Raw genomic sequence first — 19096 nt, forward strand, 5'->3', positions numbered from 1 at the left:
ACTGAGCATAACAAAGGATGACCCCCAAATGGTTTTAAATTACAGTAAAACAAAAACTTCCTTCTAAAGGCCGTAAAAATTGGATAATGACTTAGTTTCATTCAAAGCATAGATTTTAAAAGCCCCTTATAGCCATAGCCAGACCTAGAGACCACTCAAATCCATAATGATACTGGAATTATAGAATTTTAGAACTGGAAGGTATTTGGGGGGATAAAAATCCATTAATCTAGTCATTTTACAGAAAATAAAATGAGTTCCAGAAAAGTGAAATTATTTATGAAAGTCACACAGCTAATTAGCTGTTAGAGCTAGGACTAGAATTTAGTTATCTTGACTCAAGATCACCTACTTTTGAAGTGTCCTTTTATTACTCAGTTCTGTAACCTTGCTGAGATTTTCTTATATAAAAAATTGGAAATATGTAAATATTTAAATTTTATTCTTAAATACTATTAATACAGAGAAATACTCCTGCTATAATTTTAAGTGACACAATAGTATAACAATTGTTAAGAACAATCCACCTGTGTCAAAGAGACAAATATACAAAAACACATTCATATATACATACAAGCTTGGAGAAAATTCTGAAAGGATTTGGTTGTCCTAGATGGTGGCATTATGGGCAATTATTTTGCAAATGTCACCCAGTGAAGCAGCAATGGGGCCTTTGGAAAGTATGTAGCTCTTAGTTAAGCTTTTATCTGGAAGGTGCTGGAGAAGGTCTGGGCACAGAGCTGGTTGGCTCCATGGTTTTGTGACCTGTGCCATCACATAGGACCCCATGTTCAGAAGGACCCCACTCTTGGTTTAATGCTCTGCTGCCCATGTCTTGAAATTCTTAATAATTTTTTTGAACAAGGGATGCTGCATTTTCACTGTGTTCTGGGCCTCATGATTATGTAGTCAATCTTGTCTGGCAGCTCATTTCTGGCCCATTCACTGGTAGATGATTGTCGGGTAGTTATTTCTTTAAATTTTTCATTTTTTAAAAAATCATATTCATATTATTAAAAATTAAAAACTAGATTTGCAGAAAAATTAGATCACCCTTAGAACTCTCAAGGGCAGAGACATTTTAACTAGCATCTCTTCACACATCACAATGATGCTTGGTGTTTAGTCAGAAGAATAAAAAACAATTCAGTATTTTATAGTATAAATTGCCAAACACATAATTACAAAAAAAGTGTGCTTGTGAAATTAGGCTATCTATTCCTTGAGAGATGGAATTAGATATTCGTTTTCTATTGCCACAAATGTAGCAATTTAAAGCAAGAGTTTATTATCTCCCAGTTTCTGTAGGTCATAAGTCCAGCCATAATGTGATTGGGCTCTCTGCTCAAAGGTCTCATCAAGCTGTAATCAAGCTGTCAGCCTGGACTGTGTTTCCCATCTGAGGCTTGAGGTCCTCTTCCAAGATCAAGTGGTTGTTGGCAGAATTCATTTCCTTGCAGAACTGAGGTCCCAGTTTCCTTGCTGGCTGTCATCCAGGAACTGCTCTCAGCTCGTAGAGGTTGCCCACATTCCTTACTACATACCTGCATCCACCTTTAAGCCAGCAATGGCATATACTTCAACTCTCTGACTTTCTCTTCTGCAACCAGCCAAGAAAATTATTTGCTTTTAAAGGCTCATCTGATTAGGTCAGGTCCACCTGGATAATTAGGTCAACTGTGCCATAAAACATAACCTAGTCAAGGTAGTAGATACATCAAATTTACAGTCACAGGGTGTGTACAGCAGGGGGTAAGTCTTGGGGACCATTTTAGAATTCTGCCTACTACAACTGTCCTAAAGAGACTCATGTGACAAACAAGAGGTTTCTGTACTCTACTTCTCTATGCAACCCTATCATGACTTTAATAGTCTTTTCAGCCAGGCACAGTGATGCTCACCTGTAATCCCAGCACTTTGGGAGGCTGAGGCAGGAGGATCGCTTGAGGTTAGCAGTTTGAGACTAGCCCGGGCAACACAGCGAGACCTTTGTCTCTACTAAATAAATAAATAAATAAATAAATTGGGCATGGTGGTATGTCCCTTTATTCCCCCAGCTACTTGGGAAGCTGAGACTGGAAGACTGCTTAAGTCCAGGAGTTTGAGGTTGCAGTGAGCTGTGATTGCATCACTGCACTCCAGCCTGGGCTACAGAGACCCTGTCTCCAAAAAAAAAAAAAAACAAAACAAGTCTTTGCAATTTACACTTAACTCTAACATCTCTATTTTATAAGTGCATGTTTAAGCATAATAAAAACTGGCCATGACAAATTTGCTTATCTTTGGGGAAAACAGAGATCCTTTTGTTTGCAAAGAAAAAGATTTAAAGAAGAATCTTGCATTCAAAAAGCCTAGTTAGTATATATCAGTATGTTTGTTTCATTAAGTTTAATACAACCTAATGAGATAATAAGCCATATACTAAATTTAAATGTTTATATTTTAAAATGAAGGTTAAGAACATATTATCTAGATACACATAATCAAGCAGAAGATTTAGAAAATATTAACACAATATAATGCAAACATTTGTCACAAATATGGGAATGTTAGCATCTTCCCTATATGAAGTACTCAGACAAACAGATAAGCAGAACACAAGACCTTACAGATAAATGACCAAAGAACATGCCCAGACATGTAAAAAGAAGAAGTGGAAATGACTTAGTAAAGTTGGATCTCAATTAACTCATATTTATTCGGTGTATAGGATGTGTGAGATGCTGGCATACGGCAAGTACAGGGCTGTTATTCAGCCAAAGGCACTGTTGGGGTGTTTGTGGCCAGCATCCATTCTTATTAGTTGGTGATTATTATCTGATAGGTTGGTGCCTTGGTGCCTTGTAGTGGTTGTTAAATGTTTTGATTATTAGTGAATGTGTATCAAATGCTTTATCACCTCGTGGTAGGCTAAATAATGGCCACAGAAAGACATCATGTTCTAATCCCTGAAACTTGTAAATGTTGCCTTGTAAGAAAAATGGGTTGCAGATGTGATTAAGGATCTTAAAAATTAGGGGATTATCCTAGATTATCTGGGTGGGTCCTAAATGCAATCCTTGTAAGAAAGGGGCAGGGGGAATTTGATACAGAGAGAAGAGGAGAAAAGAATGTAACTGTGAAGGCAGAGATTGGAGTGATGCAGCCACAAGCCAAAGGCCAAGGAATGAATCCCCTCTAGGGCCTGCGAAGGACCGTGGTCCTGTTAACATCTTGATTTCAGCTCAGTGAAACTGTTTTCGACTTTTGGTCTCCAAAACTGTGTTTTAAGTCACCCAGTTCATAGTAATTTGTTACAGCAGCCACAGTAAACTAATACAATGCCTAATTCAATAAATCTTCACAATAATCTCAGGAGATAGGGACTTTTATTATCCCCACTTAAAAGAAAACTGCAATATTAAGAAGCTATTAATGTATTTGATTCAGAGCTAGAATTCAAATTCAGGTCTTTCTAATTCAGAGTGGAGGTCTTACCACTATGTTGTGTTAGAAAATAAAAATGAGATTCCAGAATTACTCTTTCTGGAGGAAGTGGGACTGGACTAATCCTCCCACTGTAAATAATTTAAAAACTGGACAAAAGATACAAAATAACAGTTTTCAAGCATTGGTCAACAAGCAGTACAGAACTGTGGTCCCTGAGAGAGAAGAAACAAATGAGGAGAGCCTTATAATTGCCTGTACTTTTGCCTGGAGACACGTTCCAGCCCAAGGTGCGGGGAGGGGGGATCCCCCAAACAGACCACAGTTGTCTTGCTGAGTTGAAGGAATGGAGATCAGTTTGGGGAGGCAAAAGTGGCTGGAATCTGCAGGGCAGAGTACCAGAAAGGAAGAAGGTAAATCAAGAAAGAGTTCCAGAAATCTGCAGGGGAGGATGTCCCCTTGAGTCTGTGGTTGAATACTAAGACATACTTGTGTAGGATGAAACCCCGTAAGTCTGGGCAGAGAATGACCCTCGGAACTATAAGCTAAACAATTCCCAGAGCTCGCACAAAGCTGGAAGACACTTGAGTCCCAATCAGCCCCAGAGAAACACTGGTTTAATCAACTGGGGAGCAAAGAAGAAAAGAGAAAAGACAATACTTATGTTAAAAAGGCAGAAGAAAAAAAAGGATGGCTACATAGAAGAATAGATAGCTATGTGACAAAACAAGAAGAGTCAAATGTTAATGGTAGAATCTAGATAGTGGGTATATAGGCATATGCTGTAAAATTAAAGGGTTAATAAAAGAATATTATGAAAAATATGCTCATAAATTTCACTACTTTGATCAAATGAACAAAGTCCTCAAGTGACACTAGAGGTTTTTACATGTCCACACATTGTTTTGACTTTCATTCACCCCAAGGTGGTAGCTAATTCTCCTCTTTTTCACTGTAGGTTAGACTAGTGTTCTATTTTAACAAACAGAATATGGCAGAAGTAATGGTGTGCCACCTCTTTTTTTCGAGACGGAGTCTCGCAGTATTGCCCAGGCTGGAGTGCAGTGGCGCGATATCGGCTCACTGCAAGCTCTGCCTCCCAGGTTCATGCCATTCTCCTGCCTCAGCCTCCCGAGTAGCTGGGACTACAGGCACCTGCCACCACGCCTGGCTTATTTTTTGTATTTTTAGTAGAGAAGGGGTTTCACCGTGTTAGTCAGGATGGTCGTGATCCGCCCACCTCGGCCTCCCAAAGTGCTGGGATTACAGGCGTAAGCCACCGCACCCAGCCTCTGCCACTTGTGATATAGGTAACAGAAGGCACTGTAGTTTCTTCTTTTTAAATTTTTATTATTATTTTTTGAGACGGAGTATCGCCCTTGTCGCCCAGGCTGGAGTGCAATGGCACAATCTCCGGCCACTGCAACCTCCGCCTCCTGGGTTCAAGCGATTCTCCTGCCTCAGCCTCCCAATTAGCTGGGATTACTGGTGCCTGCCACCACGCCCAGCTACTTTTTGTATTTTTAGTAGAGATGGGGTTTCACCATGTTGGCCAGGCTGGTTTTGAACTCCTGAGCTCAGGTGATCCACCTACCTCGGCCTCCCAAAGTGCTGGGATTAAGGACATCAGCCTGGCCTGTAGTTTCTTCTTTGCCCTTTCTCTTGGCTCACTCACTTGGCAAGAAAACAGCTACCTTTTTTTTTTTTTAAGGATACTTGATCAGCACTATGTAGAGGCCCATGTAGTTGGAAAATGAAGCCTTCTGCCAATCAGCAATACATTGAGCCTTTCTGTCAGTGAGACGCTGAGGCCTCCTGTCAATAGCCAATAAGGAAATGAGGCTTCTTGCCAAAAACCACCAGTGGGCCACCTTGGAAGCAGATACTCTAGCCCCAGTCAAGCTTTCATATGGCTTCAGCCTTAGTTAACATCTTGACTTATTTTTGATCCTGAGCCAGAACTACCCAGCTAAATGCTCCTAAATTCCTGACCCACAGAAACTGTGAGATAACTGTTTATTTTTCCAAGCTGTTAAGTTTTGAAGTAATTTATTATGTAGCAATAGATAATTAACACAATCAAACTACCAAAGCTTGCTCAAGAAAAGTTTCACAATGGAATAGTCCTATATCCATAAAAGAAATGGAATTCATGATTAAAACCTTTCAACAGAGAAAACTCCAGGTCTGGATAGTTTCACTTTTGTATTCTATCAAGCATTTAAGAAAGAAAGAAAAAATGCCAGCTATTAGCTTAATTGTTGCTCCTTTCAAAGTAATATTTTTTTTGGCTGCTTTATACTTTTTCCATCTTTGGTTACCAGCAGTTTTACAATGGTGTAATTTCATGTGGTTTTCATTTTATTTATCCTGTTTGGGGTTTATAAGGGTTCTTGAATCTGAAGTTTGATGTCTTTCAATTTTGTTTTTTACAAATTTTTAAAATTTTTTTTGTATTCTTTTTTGTTTGTTTTACCCAAGTCCTGCCTCAGCATCTATCTTTCAATTTTGTAAAGTTTTTAATAATTATTTTCTTTTTTCTTTTTTTTGAGACGGAGTCTCACTCTCTCCCCCAGGCTGGAGTGCAGTGGTGCAATCTCGGCTCACTGCAAGCAAGCTCTGCCTCCCGGGTTCACGCCATTCTCCTGCCTTAGCCTCCCGAGTAGCTGGGACCACAGGCACCCACCACCACGCCTGGCTAATTTTTTTGTATTTTTAGTAGAGGCGGGGTTTCACCATGTTAGCCAGGATGGTCTCGATCTCCTGACCTCGTGATCTGCCCGCCTCGGCCTCCCAAAGTGCTGAGATTACAGGCATGAGCCACCATGCCCGGCCAATAATTATCTCTCAAACTACTGCTTATGTTTCATTTTCTTTCTCCTCTTTTGGGACATAAATTTCCTCTGTTAGATCTTACTAAATCTATGTCTCAACTTTTGTATTTTTATTATTTTGTCTCTCTGCATCATTCTGGATTTTTTTTTCTAATTTGTGTTCATTCACCAATTCTTTCTTCAGCTATGCCTGTTCTGTCAATTCTATCTATCAAGCTCCTAATTTCAATCATGCTAATTTTCAGTTTGTGTTTCCTTTAAAAATTTTTTTAAATTGACACAAAATAATTGTAAATATTTATGGCATATATGGTGATATTTTGATACATTTACTGCATAGTGATTAGATCAGGGAAATCAGCATATTCTTCAACTCAAAACATTTCTCATTTGTGTTGGGAACATTCAATATCCTCTATTTGGAAATATATATTATTGTTAGCTATAGTCATCCTACAGTGCAGAAGAATGCTAAAACTTATTCCTCCCATCTACCTGTTTCATTTTGTTTTTAATATAATTTTCAATTCTTTGCCAAAAATCTTGTAAGTTTAATTTTCTTTCTTTTTTTTTTAAGCTTGTCTCTGAAAACTCCAATATCTGGAGGTCTCTACAGATGTTTAAACAGAAGCTTTTGCTGGTGTTCACTCAGGTCTCTTTGTGTGGCTACTTTTTATTGTGTGTTCTACAGTGTACCTGCAAAACTGTTTATAGATTTGTTTTGAGACCTAGTTTGTTAGTTGTCTACAATGTGTAACAATATTACCACAAATCTGGTGTCTTAAGAACAAGACACATTTATTATCTCACAGGTTCTGTGGGTCAGGAGTCCAAGCACAGATTAGCTGGCTTCTTTCTGTTTCCTGGTCTCAAAAGGCTGCAATCAAGGTGTTAGCCAGAGCTGAGGTCTCAGCTAGGGTTCCACTGAACCAGGATTCACTTCCAAAATAACAAGGTTGTTGGCAATCTTTAGTTCCTAACACACTACTGGAACAAGGATCTGTTTTCTTGCTGACTACTGGCTAGAGGCCACCCTTAGTTTCTTGCCATGAGGTCCTCTCCAAAGGCTAGTTTACAGCATGGCAGCTTGCTTCTTCAAAGTCAACAAGAGTCTCTTAATAAGATGAACATTAGAATTTGCTGTAATCATGTCCATCTCATCATCTTCGTGGTAGTCTATGGATTAGAATCAAGTCATAGGAGTCTCCCTCCACACAAGGAATACCAGGGGACAGGGATCATAGTGGCCACCTTACAGTCTGTCTGCCACACCTACGATGTTAATTTCTTCCTGAAAACAAATGTAGATTTGCTTCTGCCATGCATCTGGGAGCTCTAAAAACCTTAGATAACCTCAATCTAATTTCAGAAACTGAGGGTATTTGAAGCTGAGCTGCCATCCCTTTGAAGGCCTGCTTACTTCTGGACTATTATTACTCCTAATGAGTAGCCATTTGGGATCCTCACTCCAAGTAAGGGAAAGGGTTTACCAGTGCAGGCCCCTTCTTCCTTGTCCCATAAGGTTGTCAAAATGGCCATTCAACATCTCAGCAATCACTTACCACTTACAGAAATGGCCAACACAAGGGAAAACGGCTCCCCTAACAAAGTTTCTGTTTCCTTAGGAATTCTTCACTGTTGCCAGCTCGCTGATGTCTTCAACCAGGTGTTTTTAATTTATTTATTTTTAGTTTATCTTTTTTTTTTTTTAAGAGCTGGGTCTCCCTATGTTGCCAAGGCTGTTCTCAAACTCCTGAGCTCAAGTGATCCCCTAGCCTTGCCTCCCAAAGAGCTGGGATTAAAGGTGTGAGCCACCATGCCCAGCCCAGATGTTTTTAAAATTTTGTTCAGCTGCCAGCTTTTCTAGATGTTCTCAGTGAAGATCTAGGAGAAATTTCTTGGTCTACCATCATTGTAAATGAAAGCCTTTATTTTTATTTATTGTAGAGATGGGGTCTCCCTATATTGCCCAGGTTAGTTTTGAACTCCTGGCCTCAAGCGATCCTCCTACTTTGGCTTCCCAAACTGCTGGGATTACAGGTGTGAGCCACTGTGCTCAGCCTACTTTTTTATGTCCAGCATTTGGAGAGGGCCACATGGCAAGAAACTAAGTCAGCCAGAAAACACATTCTTGTTCCAGTAGTTTGCTAGGAACTGAATATTGGCAACAACTCTGTTATTCTGGAAGTGAATCCTGCTTCAGTGGAGTCTCAGCTGAGACCTCAGCTCTGAACACATCTGAAACACAGATGTGTTTCAACGTAATCTAACCTAAAGCAAAACAAAGATTTTTCAACCTGTAAAAAAGATTAGAGAGTACTAAAAATAAAACATAATTATATTGAATATTTCTATTTCTGGAGCTTTCCATAATTTGGAAAATACAATATTATTAAATACTGCATTTTTATGGCTAAAACATGAATCTAGAAATTAGCATGGACTTATAAAACATTTTAGATCAGTTGATATTTTGTTAATATCCTTATATGAAAGTCTTAAATATTGAGTATTCCTGCAAATTACATACAGTATTGAATTGCTCAAAACTGCATTGCCAAATATAAGCAACACACTGATTAAACTAGCTACTGTAGTTGTCTATGGTGCTATGATATAAAGTTAGAATATTTGAAGGACATTAATATGTACTTCATTTCAAACAGAAAGTCTGAAATTGATGAAAACTTCAACAATAGATACTGCATCCCTATCTTTAAAATACACTGGTTTGGGAGGATATTATATAAATTTGATAGCCTTTTATTCTTATGTGAATAAAGCATCAGGCTTTATTTTTTAAGATCTGTAACTACTGGACCTACTTTTAAAATAAATATCTGGCTGGCCACAGTGGCTCATGACTGTAATCCCAGCACTTTGGGAAGCCAAGGCAGGAGGATCACTTGAATCCAAGATTTTGAGATCTGTGCAAAGTAGTGAGATCTCATCTCTAACAAAAAATAACAAAACATTAGCTGGCATGGTGGCGCGAGCCTGTAGCCCTAGCTCCTCAGGAGGCTGAGGTGCGAGGATCACTTGAGCCCAGGAGGTTGGGGCTGCAGTGTGCAGAGATCAAGTCACTGCAATCCAGGCTGGGTGACAGAGACCTTGTCTCAAAAAAGGAGGAATATCTAAGAGAATAAAATATGCTTACTTGCTCCAGGAATAAATTAAAAAATATAAACTATCAACCACTTTTAGTGGAGACCACTAGCTGTACCTACCTCAATTCTGTACTTTTTTCCCCAACTTTTCCTGGGCACATGACTACCTGGAATGAAAGCTGTATTTTCCATCCTTCCTTGCTATTTACAAGTAAGGCATTATGACTAAGTTTGGCCAATGACATTTAAATAGAAGTGTTGGGTACAACTTCTGGGAAATTTCTTTAGACAGGGGATGTAACTTTCTCACTGCCCTCCTTCTTGCTGGCCAGAGTGCTGCTGTGAGGGCTAGGGCTTCACCAGCAACCTTGGATCATGGGTTGAATGCCAAGTGCTGAGGTTGGTAGACTAACACAGCAACCTTGAAATACTTACCTCTGGAATTCTTTTATGTGAGAGGAAAAAAAATTCTCTCTTTTTTTTTAAGCCTCTGGTATTTGGGGTTTTAGTTTTATGCTGCTGAACCTAATCTTAAGTGATACACTCTTCAATTGCTGGCATATTAATCCTTTACTAGAAATTGTAAGTGAGAAATTATATCAACGCCTGAGGACCAAACTACAACAGAATATTCCATAGGCTCAAGATTTTGAGACATTCTGGAAAGAGTTTTCTGTAAGGTATATCCTTTCCGTGGCATAGCAACATCATCATTCTTTAAAAAGGTGACTGGGCAGACATCATTTCCACCGTCACCAATGTAAACAATTTGTGTATAATTCACTCCTTGTTGTAACTGTTTATCTACAAATTCCATCAAAACTACCTTTTTGCAAAGATTCTTTGGGCATCTATTGCAAGAATGAGTATGATAATTTTCTACAGTGAGATGACCATTGCTATTAAAAGCTGCTGGATTTGTAAACACTTTATCAAATACGTCATGAAAACTGGCAGCTTCTAAAACCCAATCTATGAAGACCGAATTTGAATCTGAAATAATAATGCAGTCAAATTTATCCTTATTCTTTCTTATAAAGTTGAAGAGTTCCACCATCCCTGGAGTGAAAGGCAATGATGTCACTGCTCTTTTCATTTCATGTTCTCTTACACCTTTATCTCCCAAATACTTAAAGACTCTGCCCATAAATTCTGTCCAAAATCCTTTTTGATAAGAATCACGTAGTTCAATAGGAAGCTTTTTGTTGGGAGCACATTGTACTATCCAAGTGTCACTATTGTCATCTATGATTGTATTGTCAAAGTCAAAAACTAGCAAAATTTTCATGGTTCCAGAAGTAGATTTGGATTACCCTGAAAAAGAAGAAATATTATTCCCTAAACAAACTCTGTTTACATATCTAGCTAAAATACTTATTTAATAAACATAACTAAATGTGAATCTGCTAAAAGAAGAAATATAAACAAAGTAATTAAGCACTTCAAGACCACTACCTAACCACTTTTCCCTAAGAGGCAAAGTTCATATTTGAGTATTTTAAGTGGAAAACAAAATATATAAAAAGGACATTCATAGTATTATTGTGTTCCTGGAGGTGTGTTTCTTATAGAAGTTATAAGAAAGAAAAAAAGGCATTCTTACTATCGTTAAATTATCAATCAAACCACACTTATTTTATTAGATTAAAATATTTACAATCCTCATATTAAATAACAGATCATGTATAAAGGACTCTCTGTGTACTAACCAAAATTCTGAACAAATTTAACATAACATGAAATCTTGGAAGATGTAAAATAACTTTTTAAAAGAAGATATTTACTAACAAAAACAAGCAATGGGGAAAGGATTCCTTATTTAATAAATGGTGCTGGGATAACTGGCTAGCCATATGCAGAAAACTGAAACTGGACCCCTTCCTTACACCACATACAAAAATCAACTCAAGGTGGATTAAAGACTTAAGTGCAAAACCCAAAACTATAAAAAACCTAGAAGAAAATCTAGGCAATACAATCAGGACACAGCACGGGCAAAGGTTTCATGACAAAGATGCCAAAAGCAAATGCAACAACAGCAAAAATTGACAAATGGTATCTAATTAAACTAAAGAGCTTCTGCACAGCAAAAGAAACTATCAACAGAGTAAACAGACAACTTAAGAGAATGGGAGAAAATTTTTGCAATTTATCCATCTGACAAAGGTCTAATATCCAGCAACTATTATAAAGTTGAAAAGTTCCACCATCCCTGAAGTGAAAGGCATCGATGTCACTGCTCTTTTCATTTTATCTTCTCTTACACCTTTAGCTCCCAAACAGTTAAAGACTCTGCCCATACAATCTGTCCAAAATCCTTTTTGATAAGAATCATGTAGTTGCTTGCTAAGGAACTTAAACAAATTTACAAGAAAAAACAAACAGCCCCATTAAGAAGTGGGTAAAGACACAAACAGACAATTCTTGAAAGAAGACAATACGTGTGCCCAAGAAATACATGAAAAAAAAGCTCAACATCACTGATCATTAGAGAAATGCAAACTAAACCCACAATGAGATACCATCTTATAACATCACTGATCATTAGAGAAATGCAAACTAAACCCACAATGAGATACCATCTTATACTAGTCAGAATGGCTATTATTAAAAAGCCAAAAAACAACAAAAAAAGCAAGGTTGTGGAGAAAAAGGAAAGCTTTTACACTGTTGGTAGGAGTGTAAATTAGTTCAACCATCGTGGAAGACAGTGTGGTGATTCCTCAAAGACACAGAGGCAGAAATACCACTTGATCCAGTAATCCCATTACTGGGTATATACCCAAAGGAATATAAGTCATTCTATTATAAAGATACATGCATGCGTATGTTCACTGCAGCACTGTTCACAATAGCAAAGACATGGAATCAACCTAAATGCCCATCAATGATAGACTGGATAAAGAAAATGTGGTACTTATACACTATGGAATATTATGCAGCTATAAAAAGGAATGAGATGATGTCCTTTACAGGGACATGGATGGAGCTGGAAGCCATTGTCCTCAGTAAACTAACACAGGAACAACAACAAAAAAAACAAACACCACGTGTTCTCACTTATAAGTGGGAGCTGAATCATGAGAACACATGGAAGGGAATAATATACACTGGGGCCTGTCAGAGGGTCGGGGGTGGGAGGAGGCACAGCATCAGGAAAACAGCTAGTGGATGCTGGGCTCAATACCTAGGTGATGTGATGATCTGTGCAGCAAACCATCAGGGCACACGCTTACCTATGTAACAAATCTACACATCCTGCACATGTACCCCTGAACTTAAAAGGTGGAAATCAAAAAAATTTTAAAAAGAAGATATTTTTATAATATTTTCTTTTTAAAAAGAATTTTTTATAATATCTTCTTCTTAAAAAAAAGAAGATATTTAGCTTAAAATCAATTTCTAAATACCAATATTATAATTAAATGATTGCTGACACTCTATATGATATTCTAAACAAATTACCTGAGAACTGGAGGCCAATTTAATTCTTCCAAACTAGAAGTAACTTGGTTAAGAGTTTTCACATGTTTATTTATAGCTGCTCTAGATAGTTTAGCTCTGGGGTGCCAAACAATTTGAATACACCTGAGTAATCATACTGTTTGTGGTGTGACAATTAAATCTCAAGAGAAAAGGAAAGAATAAGCTGGTCAACTGATGATAAGAATAAACATTATTTATAAAAAATAACTATATAGAATATCCAGAAAAGGATATAATTAATGTGTGTAAACAGATAATAATAATAATTTTGAGAGTCATTATATGTCAGGCACTGGCCAAAAAACTCTGCAATATCATACCATTTAATTGTCACAACCCTATTAAGTAGGAATCATTATTATCCTCACCTTAAAGATATATAAGCTGGATCCTGAAGTGGTTAGGTGTTAGTAAAGTGCCAGAGCTGGAATCTTAGGTTGATTTGATTCCAAACTTCATGCTTTTAAGTACCAAATTCTAGTGTTAAAAAATAGAATATTTAATGACTACTCATTAGTTTAAAAATAAAATACTAAGTAGGTAATTTCAGCAGAAAGATGTTGAATTACATTAAAACATTCATTACTTTCAAAGTACACACTAACGATAATACCACATCTGTGATACACTTTATAACCATTTTGAGGTTTTTACGAGAAATCCTAAAAAGGCAAAGAACCACAGCAATAAGAAAAAGATCAATTAAAAATGAAAAACATGGCATTTAACCACACATATTCTCCAGTTTATAGAGTAGACACCCAGTAGTGAAGACAGAATAGAGCTCTTGACTCACATAAGACTAAGTATTCTGTGTCTCTTAATTTAGAATATCTAGAGAATAATTAACCTACAGGGGTATCACCTGTTGTGTGAATGTGGCTGGTACATAATATTTTGTTATTCTGGATCCTTGTATCACTAAATGCCTAATCCAGATGTTTCTGAATGGTTCCCTGAGATTTAAATGCAGAATGCACTTTCCTACAGAAACAATGTAATAAATAATAAGGTATAATTGACAATCACATTAGTACTGTAACTAGGCACATTTTAAATACGCTTTTTGAGAATTCTGAATTTATAATTAAAACAAATTTCAAATGTAACTCACTGTTGTTTGAAAACTGCCTCAAGCCTAAACTTAATTAGCCACAAATTACTGAAATTCCTGAATTATTAGCCTCAAAATAGCATGAGACTGAGGTAACATAGTTCCCCTGCTGATCTGAAAGTGCACTTTTAAATTTTTCACATCTTTTTCTATTAGTATTTTCTCAGCACTCAACATAAACCTTTATAAAAATACTTACCCAACTTAGTATTTCCAAGACAATCTTACTTCAGCATTAGAATTAGGATAAACAATCAAGACAATCTTCAGTTTTAAACATCAGCCAGCTGTTTTCAAACATTACTCCTATTCTATATACAGGGAACAAAGTCTTCTGGTTTGGAGCAAAACAATGGAAACTTCTTAACTCCTAAAATTAATAAAAGTATTTTAAAAGCTTTAACATTTGTATTTTCAGGCCGGGCGCAGTGGCTCACGCCTGTAATCCCAGCACTTTGGGAGACCGAGGTGGGCGGATCACGAGGTCAGGAGATCAAGACCATCCTGGCTAACACAGTGAAACCCTGTCTCTACTGAAAATACAAAAAATTAGCCGGGCTTGGTGGCGGGCACCTGTAGTCCCAGCTACTTGGGAGGCTGAGGCAGAAGAATGGCATGAACCTGGGAGACGGAGCTTGCAGTGAGCCGAGATCACGCCACTGCACTCACTCCAGCCTGGGTGACAGAGCGAGACACGGTATCAAAAACAAAACAAAACAAAACAAAAAAATTTGTATTTTCTAATTATGTTGTTTTTCTTATGTCAGAAAAGTATCTCTTGGCAATAGGAGAACAAAGTTTTGCTTTCCACTTGGTATAGACTTGGTGTCGAAAATAAGAAATGTTATGCGAAAATAAGTTTTTGTCCAGTGGATAAAATCACAGCGTTAAGCTGATTGAGATTTTCAGAGTCCATTTTTTCTTTTTACTTGTTTAATAATAGAGGAATTCCACATTCTGTTGTCAATAGACATTTAGAGATTTAGTGCTGTACTAGAAATTAAAATGTCTCCAAAAATTAAGGATATGCACAAAGATTTAGTTTTAAGAATGTGAATCTATTTTGAAACCAATTTGTTAAAATTCCAAAAACAGTTAACTGTTCTCTTCAAAAGCACAATCTATGTCTACTTGGTATGTCTGCAATGTTTCTATAGTGTAACAATATCCTACATACTTTACGCAATAATGAACATTAAGACACTACAGAGACATCCAAGAATTGGGAAATAATTAAATAAGATATGCATGTGATAGCATATAAACAGAATATCCAGCCAGTAAAAGCTAAGATATTCAGTTCAAATTAAATAAGCAAGTCACAAAATAGTGCATACAGTATAATCCTGTTTTTGTTTTAGAAAATGTTTACATGTGTAGTGGGATGGTTATGGTTGGTTCAACTGTAGTTCACACTTTTTCTACATTAATTTTGTAATAAAATTTTTTTTCTTCTCAGAATAAACTGTTTCAGATCAGAGTGCATATGCTACCTTATTAAATTCACAACAAAGTAATAAAAGAGTGGTGGGTATAGGACACATAACTCTAGATTGACTTGGTTGTGACAATCCACAGGTTGGAGCTGGAATCTCGAGTCTGAAGTCAAATTATATCTGACCACCATGTCAAACTGGCAAGTAACTGACATCAAATCATGAGATTCAATACCTTTTGTAACCAATTTTGTTAAAATTCCAGAGAATTTTTGTTGGGAGACAATTCTCCCTGCATCTCTGGTGGTTCTGCATGTCTGACTGACTGCCCTTTCCCCTAGACTATTGTCTCAAGGATGTTTGTACAGTGGACAGCCTTGAGAAACATGCTTATTTGTCCAAATGATAAAGATCTGGGTTCCCTAAGCTTAGGGCTCTTTTCCTGTAATTCGACACACACTACATCTAGGTGACTTCTTGCCCACTTTGCATTATCCTGTGGAAACTGGGGCTTTAGGGAACTCAGGCAAAATTGCTGATATACTGGCTACTGCTCGGAGTAATTCATTCCTGAAATGAATAGTCTTGTGTCTTCCATGAAACTGCCAGGCTAAGTTAGCCTGCAAACAGGGTAAAATCTCTGTTCCTTCCCAGTTCTTGATACCTTTTTTTTTTTTTTTTTGAGACGGAGTCTCGCTCTGTCGCCCAGGTTGGAGTGCAGTGGCGTGAGGTCGGCTCACTGCAAGCTCCGCCTCCCGCGTTCACGCCATTCTCCTGCCTCAGCCTCCAGAGTAGCTAGAACTACAGGCGCCCGCCACCAGGCCCGGCTAATTTTTTTGTATTTTTGGTAGAGACAGGGTTTCACCGTGTTAGCCAGGATGGTCTCGATCTCCTGACCTCGTGATTCGCCCGCCTTGGCCTCCCAAAGTGCTGGGATTATAGGTGTGAGCCACCGCGCCCGGGCCTCAGTTCTTGACACTTTTTAAGGTATGCTTCCAAAAACCTACCAGCGCTGTATGTGCACAAACTAATTTCTGTCTTCAAATATTTTCTTAATTATTTCATACTTACCAGCATTATTACGTGGAACATCTGATAGAAAACCTAAAGAAAAATAGCACGGCTATGTGTTAGAACATTCGTTATTAAAAATCTTTTTGTTCTTTCATTTTGAGAGACTCCAATTTGGTGCATTATGTGTACACGTCAGAGCCAACTTGTTAGCAATGAAGTTATCTGTACATCAATGTGTTAGAAAAAGATCTTTTGAAACCAAACGCGCAGCTACTCCTAACAGATTTCTGTGGTCATGTATTTACCAAGAAATTTAAAATATCACAAAGGTCCTAACATAAATGTTCTAAGCATATCATTAAGTTTTAACATGCCTATTTTTAAAAAACTTGGCCCCATCTAGTCCTGACCATGCCTCAGAAACCAAAAGATTAAAAAAACAGCGTTTATGTCAGCGAATCCGCGGGTTTTTATAGTTAAGGAAGGGCTTTGCTCCTCACACTCCACCCGCGAGGAGATCTGCGGACGCACACACCACGCCTAGGCCTCGCGCGCTCACACACCTGCCGGCTCCACCCCGAGGGTAGGCATCGGACCCAATCGGGTGTCGTCCCCCGTGGGGCGCGCAGCAGGTGGGGATGGGAGTAGCAGGCAGGGCGGGGGCCCACGGGCTTCTCACTGACCCAGGCCCGCCGTCGGCAGCCGCCCCGGCGCCCGTGACGCTCCTGCGAGTTCAGTCCTTTGGCCTCGCCCCACGCCTGCCCGCTGGGCAGCCCCACTCACAAGTCCAGCCCGCAGGCGCAGGCGCCTCTCTTCTCTAGCCTGACCGCCAACTGCAGCGCCTCACTTGTTCCTCGGCGACGGCTGGCGTCACTTCCGGCGGCGTTGCCAAGCAACCGCGTGGTTCGAGTAACAACTCTGCCCGCTGCAGTCCGCGGCGCTTGGCGCCACAGTCACTTTTCCAGATCTAGGAGCACCATGGCCACCTCGTCAGAGAGGCTGGTACGGTTTGGACGGCGCTGTGGACAGGCGAAGGAAAGTACAGGTGAGCTAAACTGACCTATCCAGGAACAGTGACTGTTTCTGGACCCCCGGCATGGAGTGAGAGGCCAGGATGCCGAATGAGGCCTTCAGTTGCCTTTTGAAATGGACTCCACCAAGTCGAAAGCATCCTCAATAAGCATCTTTGGGCTCTATGTGAAGTTAGGCCGTCTTGCCCTCAAGTGAATGGGGGTGAAGGAGGGAAACGGGGAATGGAAGTGGGTGGGAGAATGTTTACAGAAATAGGGGTGGAGAAAAGATAGGAAATCAGAGACCCCTCACCCCCAGCTGACCTAAAACTGTGCAGTTGCAGCTCTGAGAGTCTGGGCTTTCTTAAATTTCCCGCACGCTTAAAGTTTGTTATTCACTGATTGAATTGAAATATCCCTTGGAAATATAAGTCATCTCTTTAGTCATCTCTTCTGCAAACCTGCTGATTGGTCTTTACTAAAAGTCTCTGAAGGAAATATCTCCATTTCCTCCTCTCTAAAGTAAAGATAAGGTCTCTCTCTAAGTCAAATGCTTTCAGAGAGTTAAAAAAAAATCGTGCGACATAAAGTATTGTAATTCAGATGACCTGTTATAACAATTTGATTTTGGAATAGAAATAGACTTCTAAAGAACTCTATCAATTCTAGCTACGACAGTTTCTTACGTCTGTGAATTAGCAATTAATGTTGTCATGGTGACAACTAGAACTTTGACAATTTGAAGTATCTTCATGTCATTGTCCGAGCTTCTGTAGCAATAGTGCCCCCTGCACCAGACGCAGAGTGACAGCGAGTCATTCTTCACTAGTGGATATTCATGCAGTGGAGGTTTTATGAGGTTAGCAGCGGACTTTTGCCATGTAAAAGGAAAGAAACAGTACCAACATGGCAAGTATTGGAAAAGCACAATTACTCCCACACATTCACTTTCCTGCATATGCATTTCTGCACTACCTAGTTTAGATTTACCTAATAGTTGTTAAATAATGTTTTGTGGCAGCTAGCTCAAAAGCTTCCATCTGAGCCTCACTGCTAAATTTTAATGTCCATTTTTAGGGGAAGGCTAAGTAGGAGAGAGGTTCAGAGATGTGTGCAGCTATTTGTAAAACAAATAATTTGTAAAGATTTAGTGGGGTGACATCAGCCAGAATGGTGAAATATGATCTATGCCTGAAATCCTCTCCTCCACAAAATCAACAAGAACAATGGCAAAAATCATCAATATTGACTTTTTCAGAACTCTGGAAATTAACCAAAGGCTTGCAACAATCTGTGGAGTGTTTACTAAAGAAAAACAGCTGGATTTTTGTAACAACAGCAAGGTTTTAGGCATTTTAACTTGCCATAGTCCTATACTTTTCTCCCAGCCCCATGGCAGCCTAGATAACCACAGCAATCACAGTAAAAAATAGTGACTTAGCAACTTGTAGAGAGGACAAAACAGAATTTGACCCACTCCAAAGCCAGACAACTGTTATTATTTGACATGTCTAATAATTCCTTGGAAAATCTCACTCATGAGGCTTATTGTTATTTAGTCTGACTTCAAACTCGCCAAGTATGTTTGTCAAATGATCAGTGGCAATTTTAAATATAGCTGTCAGAGGCAGTGCTGTAGTATGAATGTGTCCTCTAAAAAGCATGTGTG

At 38.7% G+C, this 19096-nt stretch overlaps 2 protein-coding genes across 15 annotated transcripts in view; one reads left to right on the top strand and one right to left on the bottom strand.

Annotated features, from left to right (window-relative positions):
* Positions 1-421: 421 nt before the first annotated feature.
* PHOSPHO2 (phosphatase, orphan 2) lies at positions 422-17254 on the bottom strand. Of its 13 annotated transcripts, none has more exons than XM_058441347.1 (6): positions 17101-17254; positions 16475-16507; positions 14167-14337; positions 13719-13837; positions 13222-13330; positions 3167-10681 (listed from the first exon to the last, which is right to left on the bottom strand). In XM_058441347.1, the coding sequence occupies exon 6, from the start codon at positions 10653-10655 to the stop codon at positions 9930-9932; it is 726 nt and encodes a 241-aa protein (XP_058297330.1). In that variant the 5' UTR covers positions 10656-10681; positions 13222-13330; positions 13719-13837; positions 14167-14337; positions 16475-16507; positions 17101-17254; the 3' UTR covers positions 3167-9929. The 13 variants fall into 13 exon arrangements, 12 of the variants coding, with proteins under 12 accessions (XP_058297330.1, XP_058297317.1, XP_058297320.1 ...); XM_058441334.1 differs by having other exon boundaries at positions 16981-17240; XR_009214281.1 differs by lacking the exons at positions 3167-10681; positions 13719-13837 and adding an exon at positions 422-1600 and having other exon boundaries at positions 16981-17240.
* The window catches only part of CFAP210 (cilia and flagella associated protein 210), a 53394-nt gene continuing 51541 nt past the window's right edge, over positions 17244-19096 (top strand). The window contains exon 1 of one of the 2 annotated variants that reach the window (XM_032755452.2): positions 17244-17462. In XM_032755452.2, coding sequence (XP_032611343.1) covers positions 17396-17462 — 67 coding nt within the window. In that variant the 5' untranslated portion in view covers positions 17244-17395. The remainder of the gene's footprint in view (positions 17463-19096) is intronic. The other variant, XM_058441324.1, reaches the window with a different exon arrangement.

The sequence above is a fragment of the Hylobates moloch genome, unplaced genomic scaffold (genome assembly GCF_009828535.3).
Source record: "Hylobates moloch isolate HMO894 unplaced genomic scaffold, HMol_V3 SCAFFOLD_1, whole genome shotgun sequence".
Lineage (NCBI taxonomy): Eukaryota > Metazoa > Chordata > Mammalia > Primates > Hylobatidae > Hylobates > Hylobates moloch.